Below are 10,077 nucleotides of genomic sequence, written 5' to 3'. Positions count from 1 at the left end.
CATGTGTATGTGCTGGCAAAATTAACTAACCCAACGCATTTTGGGGCATTAGTATTACACGCTTTTAATCGATTTGATTTGAATTGATCGATGTCACCATGGGCCACATACAGTAGGCCTACACTGTAAAAAAAAGAAAAGAAAAAAAAAGGGCACTTGCCTTGTCCAGAGGGCAAAGGGTAGGTGCTCTAGCGCCACCTCATGTCTATCTGTGCACGTCCCTGATCCCGGTTATGGTTTCAACATGATATTTACCATTTCCACAACATGCATAATCAACTGATTCATGATTTTAGCTTCAGACTGATACTAAACACGGCTATACAGATTAAGCAGCATAGCATCCGTTATTTATAACACACAGTACAGTTGGATTACCAATACAGTGCATCACACAATAACTTTGTTCACTAGGCTTATTCACGTGGTGTTCGCATCACATGGTGGAGATGGAGCAATTTCACTTTATTAAAGAAACAAGGCAAAGAGGTTCACTCTTTTGTCTCACTGTGTGAGTGTCTGGCAGGGGGATGGGGGAGACAGGATGTGTTAGGTCTGTTATCAAGCTCCCACATTCCAACCTGAGGGAGATGTGTCCCACAAAATCAGTAGAACTGTTTTGTGATCAGTAGACAATGATCAGTAGAACTGTGTTGTCGTCAGTAGACAATGGTCAGTAGAACTGTGTTGTTGTCAGTAGACAATGGTCAGTAGAACGGCGTGATGTCCTACACCACTACAGGCTGATGAGCTTGTCCAGAACCAACGCCGTGGACCTCCGGATCAGCTTCCTGTGAATGGTAGAGAACAGAGAACCATCACAGACCCAGATGGCTGGAGGTTATGCACAACCTATCACTAGTGATGTCACTGTACATCAAAACTGCACGTTCCCTGGGAACTAAGAGGAACATTCTAATTGTAGGCCTACAAGAAACTACTACCGGTAATTGTCTACAACAACACGACATGAAAGCAGACACAACATGGTTCAATATCAACCTGATGGTTTTGAAATGATTGCCTGGCATGATTCTTATATGAAATTATTCTGGCTACAATACTTGGTGCCCTAATTTGTATTATTCTGTCAACAGAACTTGGACCTAATACTATATACTAGAAGTAGTACAAAATGTGATAGAAATAGTACATCATTTGATAAGGAAGTTGTCACAACGTCATAAGAAGGTAATGTCATTCACGACCAATGTATCACCAAACTGCGACTTTGTGTGTGACGACGTGTGCGACCTCCTGGTGACATATAGGGAAGACGTCGCTACGAAGTCTTCAAGATGTTACAAGTTATTCAAGAAAACCGACTTTACAACGACGTCGCCACGACGACGCCAGAAGGTCATGTCACCCGTGACCAATCGATCACCTTAGTGCGACGTCGTCGTGTGTTAGCTGGGTAGTTGAGAATGCCAAGGGTTTGCAAAACCGGGCTCTTGGAGGGAGCAATGATTATCATCAAAACAGAGCATTATAGACACTGTAGGTACAACCCATACATGCATATGCAACACTTCACTAACCAATTATCAGTGAGTAGGCTAGGGTGCTAACAGCTGAACTGTGCATTAACAGATCAAAGATAGCTGGGAGGAGGGGACCCATGAAGGGGGCTCCTGCCATAAAACTTTTAAGGCTTGGGGAAGCGGGGTCAGGGCAAACAAACAGGAGACAGCTGTTCCACTGTATAACACACAGGATTCAAAGTGCAGATTTCCTATGACAATGTCTTGAACAGAGAATACACTTACTAATTTGAATCTATCTATTACAAGCTCCAACACCTGCAGCGCGGCCTGGCGGTCGGCCTGCAGCTCCGACAGCTCCATACTGATCGGTCCGAGACAGTGCATGCCGGGAGGGGACAAGTACATGCTCAGCAGAGACAAGTACACCTGTAGGATCAACACACAGGGTTAAGGCATGGGTGTGTGTGGTTTTGGGGTCGGGGGGTCAGGTCAGTCAGACAGGAAGTCCTGTACTCACGTCTTTGTTCCGGTCTGTCTGTTTGGCATAGTGCTGGTGACAGTACCTGAGAGGAGGCGGGGACAGAGGAGACAAATATCCCTCATTAATCATGATCAGAAGTATCGCCGTCTTTCAGTTCACGGATGAGACGCTGTCGGCCCAATCGGCGGAGGCCTGGGCTGGTGAGGGGGGGGCGGTGTGGGAGGGCCGGTGATGGGGGGGCGGTGTGGGGGGGGCAGTGTGCGAGGGCTGCTGAGGGGGAGGGCCGCTGAGGGGGGGGGGGGGCGGTGTGGGAGGGGCAGTGTGGGAGGGGCGTAGCCGCACCGTACTCACTGCTCGGCCTTGCGGGCGTCCTTCAGGACGTGCACGTAGATGAAGAGCGCCTTCTCGTGTTCGCCCATCCTGCCTAGCAGCAAGGCCCGCTCCTCCAGAAGACCTGCGGACGAGACGGCGAGAGAGCGGTCGGGGGGTCTATATATAAAACGTGGGAGGACGCGATGGAGCGTCCATTCAAACGACACAGAGCACACAGCGGACGCGCAGGTCTAGTCCTCACCATCGAAGGGGAAGTCACTGATGAGTCTTCCCGGCTCGTAACTGGTTGAAATTTCCAGGAAACACAGCAGTGTGTTCCTGAACTCTCTTAGGTCTCCTTCCTCCCTCCCAGCAGCCACGGCAGACGCCCCTGCGAGACGACAGAAGAAGCGAGTGGAAACGGTGGGCAGACATTCACCAGTACCGGGCGAGGAAAAAGAGCAGGTAGATCTAGGGGGCTCTCTGCTCTCTCTACAGTATGTGAGCCCAGCATCAGTGACACCCACTGACTCGACCACCGGCGTCCGTACCCTCGGACAGTGAGTTGAGGTTCTGCTTCATGAGGCCCCGCACCCTCTCCAGGTACAGGTGTGATGTGATGTGCTCCAGGTAGGGGATGGCCAGCTCCTTGAATCGCTCTTTCAGGAAGTTCAGCACCTTGTCTCTGGGCAGAGTCTCCACCTCCGTCAGGTCCTCGGTGAAAATCTGATGCGAGGGAGAAGGGAACGCGCCATTGAGGAACGGAGCGTTAACAGTCTGCCAACAGTCTTAACCGTTGTTGAACGGATGGCCATTCCCAGCGCTACTAAACGCCAAGTTCGGACCCTAATCATTGAGCTCTTTCTCTCCATAGTAGGCTAAACTGACATACATGACCTTTTGACATTTGACATATTTCTTGAATTGTGAAACCTGTAATAAAGCTTTTTAGCCAATTAACTGACGTACGCATTGACAAGGCTTTGCAGGGGGCAGCAAGGTCACATACGCATGTATAGCGTGGGTGACGTACTTACATACGCAGGCCTGGTTTCACAAACGTAGGTAGACAGGGGGCAGGGAGGTTTAATACATATGTGTGGCGTGAGTGACGCACGGGCATGGTTTCACAAACGTAGGTACGCAGGTGGTATAAAGGAAATGTAACCTTATAAGGAAGTTCCTTCCGCCCAAATTTGGTAATAGATGTGTTAATCGGATGTATGTTGGAATTTTATGTTGTAATAATTGACATAGGTATGGTTTTATCTGACCACAAACTGCGTGGGCTCAGACTGTTTAGAATAGTATAAATACTGAATGTTAGCTAAGGATAGGAGAGAGAGGGAGGTCAATCCTTTGTACCAATCACTTGTGATTTCTGTACTCTGTGTTGGCAAAACTTTGCATCTTTTTTTGAATAAATTTCATAATCTTTGAAGAGCTTTTTGGGACAATCCATTTCTTCAAAGAACTGCCTCCTCTCCAGCGTAAGCTGAACGTCTATAAGGGGTAAGTGACCTATTCAGATTAGGCCTACTTAAAACTGGTCCTATTTACGCTTCTAGAAGTCTGGACATAGGAATAGTGGCCGACGGGCAACAATCCTCAGATTCAACTCTAGAAAGTGAAAGTATAACCTGCTTGTTTAGAGCAGAATCCGACCAACTCGTTTGACTCTGGTGTTATGAAACCTGGGCTCACAGAGCTAAAGGGGTTTAACAAGAAAGACAGGTGTACTGTTGCTATACGGATTCTTAGGAAAACATAAGGCAACCACTGGTCAGAAATGACACAATACGACAACTTAGTTGGTGGTATCTTGTAGGCCCGTTACAGCCCCCAATTAGGCGGAACTGAAGGTTTTTTAGTTGGAAAACGAGTGATAAAGTCCAATAAACCTTTTCCAAGCATAGTCAGGGGATATACTCGGGTTGGAGGCAATAGGAATTTGGGAATTCTGTCACCTCTCAGCGTGAGGGATATAGACAGTTTTAACCTAACAAATAGGAAACTCTGATCTACGGATATCCTACCTATTGTGAACACGTCTTGGGAGTGAGATCGGTGGCTATAAGGATTTGGATTTTAGGACCTTTAGTGTACAGTTAACAGGGAGGCAAGAATAGGTTCACATTGAACACATACAGTACAAAACGGCTGAACAGTGAGTGAGACCAAAAATGCTTACCTAAATCTTAGCTGCAGATTTCCTGTTTAGGAAACTGAGTGGGTGTAAACCACTGCCAGTGACAAGCCACCGTACAGAGGGATCGCTCCGAACGAACCTCGCAGCGAAAAGCTCTCATCTCACTGAGCGTTCCGTCCTACACCGTCATATACACTATAATTATGTGGGCCATCCACATCTACATGCTTAACGATCTGGTGTCTGATCTACACCAGTAACCATTCTGGAACCTCCCCAGACAGGCTCTCACCTTCAGGCCATCCTCAGGGCAGAGCATCAGCACCCAGGGGGAGAACTCAAAGATGACCCCCAGGTTCTCCCTCCCTGAGGAGAGATCAGGCGAGAGTTTCAGCACTCAGTCAGGGTTAGGGGGCAGGAGGTGGGGAGGTGGGGGGGGGGGGGGGGGTTGGGGGTGGGGTAGTTAAGCAGTAATGCCAGACACCCGATACCGGGTAGGGGAATTTGCTAGGCCCAATGCTCAGCAGACGCCTTCTCCCGATATCGGACTCATGATTGCGTTTATACGGTTACCAACACATGCTGTGCCGTTTCAAAGACTGCTTAGTGGGAACTACTCGTATAACCTGAGAATAAGAGTAGATTCCACCAGTCTGTCGGTGTGATGCCTGTTTTGCACAGACCAGTGTGGCAGGTGTTGGAAGCTTACCCAGTCTTTGAAGGTACTGGACAGTTTGCTCATGGCCCTTCAAAGGGGACGTGGGCTTAGTGGACTGGTCCAGCAGCACTTGGAGAGCTGGGTAGGGAGTGGGAGAAAAGACAGAAATATCATACTTGGGATTGTATTACAATTGCCATTTCAACATGAAAGTTACTTGGCAGCAAGCTCGAAGAAACTGGCCAAATTAGAACAGCTGGTTTGAGTAGGCAGAGAGAAAAAAGAACAGCGAGCTGAGAGAGAGCGGTCTGAGAGAGAGAGAGAAAGAGGGGGAGAGAGCTCAGAGAGAAAGGAAGAGGGAGAGAGAAGAAGAGAGAGACTTCAGCAGCATTACATCACTAGAACAGCTTGTGGCAGGCTGATCAAACACACATGCACCTAACTAAAGCAGCCTTGAATCCAACACAAATTAGCACTAAACAGCTATGATCTGGGAGAATGACAACATGGTATGGGCGAAGCAATGGGAACCACCAGAGCTGATCCCTCCCTCAGAAATCAGAGGAAGATGTTTCCTTCTGGCCCTGCATGCTCACAACAGATACTGCCCAAGCGCTCACATTGTCCATCAGACACCACACAGACAATAACACTTTAGTATCAGGGAGGGCGGTTTGGGACAGCACACCTTTCTGATGCAGGCCGTTCTTCTCATACAGGATGATCAGCTCGCTGTATCTGTGAGCATTCTTCAGATTGTACTCGCTCTCCTCTATGTGACAGTGGCTGTTCTCCAGACGCAGCAAGGGGGCGACCAGGGCCACGTTCGTCTTCATTCGGGAGAAAAGAACAATCGTCATTGTACGCATGGCGGGATTCTGGTGTATATCAGATGATATTTCCTACGGCCAGTCACAGAGAAAGGGTGTAGGGGGGGCCTCACATGCAAGTAGCACTTCAGCATAGTGGTGTCGATGATCTGCAGCAGCTTCTTGTGGCTTTTTATAGTGGGAGTTCCCTCCGTCAGAGGCGAGGTTGTAGAGAGGTCAGAGTCGCTCAGTTGCTTCAGCAGGTGGCAACGTTTCTGCAAGAAACACTGGAGTTTAGATTAGAGTATCCATGGGTATTCAATAAATGCATTCACACATTCTCTATGACCTTATGACAGGACTGGTGCATAATACCACACACACACACACACACACACACACACACACACACCGGGAAAAGGTAGTCAATAAGTGCTAGATGGGCCTCATCCAGCTCTGCTCCCGACAGTTTGGGCAAACGGTCGGGGTAGTGCAGTTGCTTGCGGTAGTCGTAGGGGATCAGGTCGGGGTACATCCCAATCACATGGGTCGGATCTGTGAGGGGAGCGAAGGCCATTACAATCAGTTTCTACTAGGGCAATTATAATCAACGTTCCGTCATTATTTACAATCAAGTTATTTTCTCATACAGAAAGGGTGAAACCTCACCTGTACTGAGCTTAACGAACACCTGCATAGAGTAATCAAATATCTTCCTGCAGAAGAGGTTGAAGGCGTGTCGGTTCTGAATGTTAAGGATCTGCTGCCTCTTATCGCCGTCTGAGTCATCCATCATCTCCTGCGGGAGATACAGACAGAGAGGGTAATATCATAACAACAATTCCAGCGTTTTGCTCCCATTTAATAGAATTGAGTCTTTTGGCAGTTGAAAGACCACAATGAACATCAGATTTTTCATGCCCAAAAAAAAAGCTTGTGGGAGGCTAGACTGAGCAAAGATTGTGATGCCGTGGGTCTTTTCTACCCATTATGCAAAATAACAACTTATGGCTACTTTTAATGTGCATGTCTGTATGTTTAATAAAGCATTTAGGAAAAGTTTCAATCAAAACTTGAGTATTACCTATTCTGTTGAGGACTGTTTACGATTGTTCATTCATGATATTATTACAATCGACCTTATAAGTCTGCCTACACTTAGGTTACTTAGCAAGAACCATTTTAATGACAATTTACTTCTAAGGGCAAATACTTTACTTTCATATCTTCTTATCAATATAATGTCAAGATCCTAGTAGATGTCCAAATAACCCACTGTGACCTGGGTCTACTTATTCACCACCTAAAGGGAAGTGCAAAACAGCAAGTCATGACCTTTATTCAGAAACAAAAGTTGAACCCATTGCAGCAAAATAGCTAACATTACAGGAATCATCATTGTAACTGCTTTAGCCACTGACCGCTACCATTAATGTTATGGAAGCTGCTGCTAGTTGTTGTGAGCCCATGGCCGTGTCCGAAACGCATACTACCTGCTACTTGCTATATAGTAGGCACTATAAAGTAGGCATACTACATACTATATAGTACCTACTGTTCCACAAAACGCGTGTAGTATGCGAGAAAATACAGCATGCTACTCGAATCATCCAGCGGAAGTGACGGGATACGATACTGTTTACTCCCGCGAAGCTGTGGTACAATTATCCGGTGTTTTCTGTGATCATTTTGTGTATTATCCACAAAAATGTTGCCTTTTCCTGGCATGGGATGTGCGGCTGCTGCTGCCGCCGCCAGGAGAAGTCGTGTTAACGCTGCAAGGAGAAGAGCCGTCATGAGATCTTCTCGACATGCTTGTAGTTGAGGTAAATATTGAACGTTAGCTTGCTAGCTACGCTAGTTAGCTAGGTTAGTTGATAGCCCTGCATGTGCTGGCTTGGGGCTAGCTATACTGTTACATTTGTACCAGGGATGTTATATTAAATAGATTCTGAGAGGCAGGTAAGCAAAATAATAAAACTCAACTCATTTTAAAGAGGTGGGTAAACTGAGATTACCTGGGTTTACTCATCACTACACGCCTGCTTTGTAATGTTACATTTTAGCTCTACAGATAATGACATCTATCTATTATCATATTGTAAAGACGAGTATATGCCATACGCACAAATGAGTTAAAGTTTGCCCTAATAATATTCCCCCTGTAGGCTCACATGGAAGACAGAGGTCCTCACCAAGTCAACCTCCACGTCCCTGTTGAGGACCTATTTTGACGGCGCGGATTCAAGGAGGGACTTCAGATTGTCAAAATCGACACAGAGGAACCTTGGTGATGGTCAGGGAGGATGGGGCAAGACCATGGAGGTGTTAATAATAGCAATAACAATAATAATAATAATAATTCATTGCATTTAGAGCTTTTCTCAGTACTCACCCTTTACAATGGTCTTGTCATTCACACACAGGTGCTAGTCTTTGGAGGTAACATTACATCAGTCATTTAGCAGACACTTTTGTCCAACATTACCTTAGTCATTTATTTAGCAGACACTTTTGTGTGTCTGCTAAGCGACTTACAGTAGGCCTAATTGCATTTAACCATTTAAAGGTTGAAGACCTTGATGGTGGCCATGGTCCTGCTGCTGCAGATCATCCCAACCCTGGAGATGGCCTCAGAAAGTGTCTCGCAGCGGCAGCATCAGCACCAGCACAAGCTGCCTGGGTCCCAGCTCTTGGTGAGCACGACTAGTAAGTAAGTAAGTAAGTAAGTAAGTAAGTAAGTTTTATTTATATAGCGCCTTTCACAGCACGAATGCACAAAGCGCTTTACAATACAAATAACACATAAAAAGGGAAGAAAGAGCGACATACAAAATACAATACATACAAAATACAAGGCAATTACGACATACAAAATACATTACAAGGCAGTTACAAAATACAGTACGAGGCAGTTACAGTTACCAGGGGAGGTGAGGGGGGAGGGAATTACCATACAGGCAGCCAGCCTTGACATGCAGCCATACAATCGGCGCGGCCAATAACCTGACAGCACTGTACTGTAATGAGAGAGGGGGGGGGAGGGTGCGAAAGGAGGGGATGGGGTGGGAGAGGGTTGGGGAAGGGGTGGGTGCGTGTGGTGTGGTTTGTGTGTGTGTGTTTCTGAGTCCGTGAGTTCAGTCCATGTGTGTGTGTGTGTGTATGCCTGAAGGCCTCTGGCCGAGGACTCGGACGGAATGTCTTAGCGATAACAGCAGGTTGCTATGGAGACGTCCTCGATCAGCCTCAAGACCAAAAGTCAACAGGAGGGCAGGGAGGAGGGGGGGGGGGGGTGCAGCGCCTCTTTAGCCTGTGAATTTTCAGAGGAGTTTGGGCGAAACGGCCTTGACGGCCGGGTGGGAGCCAAAGTAGATTAGATGTTTGGGTTAGGGAGAAGAACAACAGATTCCAATGGTCATTCCTCTCTGTAACGCTTCTCTTTATCGAGCCTGGTCCTCAACTCTGCCACGTCGCCTTGCAGGGTATCGATCTTACGGTTCAGTTCAGAAATCACCACAGGTAGATTACTCACTGCTCTGCCCAGCTCCGTTAGCATGACGTGCACCCTTTGGGCTAGAGTGACTGCCGTCTTCCCAATTCTTCGATAGACCAGGGCAAAGCTCAGTCCGAAGAGCAGATGTCCTGTTATCATTAAGGCAAATAGGTAAATGTCTTCAATGTCCTCTATGGAAAGGGGCGCAAGGCACAGAACCTGCCACTTGTCCCACGCGTCCCTGACTACCCCCATCCTGCCATAAGTAGTCAATCTATCAGTTCATGAGTGTGCTTTGCCTTGTTCCTTATAGACAGCCTTGAGGCTTTAAACTCGTTCAGTTGGTTATAGGCAGCCTTGAGGCATTTGTTTAAATGTATTTGTATTTAAATGTATGTGTAACACTGTACATAGTAATCAGTTCTTTAAGTTTCTTTGGGGGAGACAACAGATCAGCGTTCTCATCGCATCTCCTGTCAGTACCTTTTGCAAGGAAAGCTAATGATCTGACCAAATATAAACAAGTCAAAAGTATATTTGAATACCATTGTGTAATAAAAATATCCAAGAAATGTTTATGGTTGTGTTTCTTTCATTATACATGTAAAGGTTACTTCTTGATGTATTACCATTTCAACAAAGTGTAATATCTACACATCAGACACATTGTCTTGATATGTCTACATGT

The 10,077-nt window shown here is 46.6% G+C and overlaps 1 protein-coding gene across 1 annotated transcript; it reads right to left on the bottom strand.

The window, feature by feature from the left end:
- Positions 1 to 736: 736 nt before the first annotated feature.
- On the bottom strand, positions 737 to 9,644 carry LOC311315755 (vam6/Vps39-like protein; the record flags this gene model as incomplete). Its single annotated transcript, XM_084446455.1, has 14 exons — positions 737 to 791; positions 1,377 to 1,453; positions 1,791 to 1,913; positions 2,005 to 2,050; positions 2,320 to 2,422; positions 2,543 to 2,671; positions 2,832 to 3,006; positions 4,722 to 4,795; positions 5,139 to 5,225; positions 5,776 to 5,917; positions 6,031 to 6,171; positions 6,309 to 6,451; positions 6,566 to 6,695; positions 9,429 to 9,644. The coding sequence occupies 14 exons, from the start codon at positions 9,642 to 9,644 to the stop codon at positions 737 to 739; spliced, it is 1,641 nt and encodes a 546-aa protein (XP_084302581.1).
- Between the last annotated feature and the right edge of the window lie 433 nt (positions 9,645 to 10,077).

Source organism: Borostomias antarcticus (assembly GCF_949987555.1).
Source record: "Borostomias antarcticus genome assembly, chromosome: 12".
Classification (NCBI taxonomy): domain Eukaryota; kingdom Metazoa; phylum Chordata; class Actinopteri; order Stomiiformes; family Stomiidae; genus Borostomias; species Borostomias antarcticus.
This window is presented reverse-complemented; position numbering and strand designations above follow the sequence as displayed.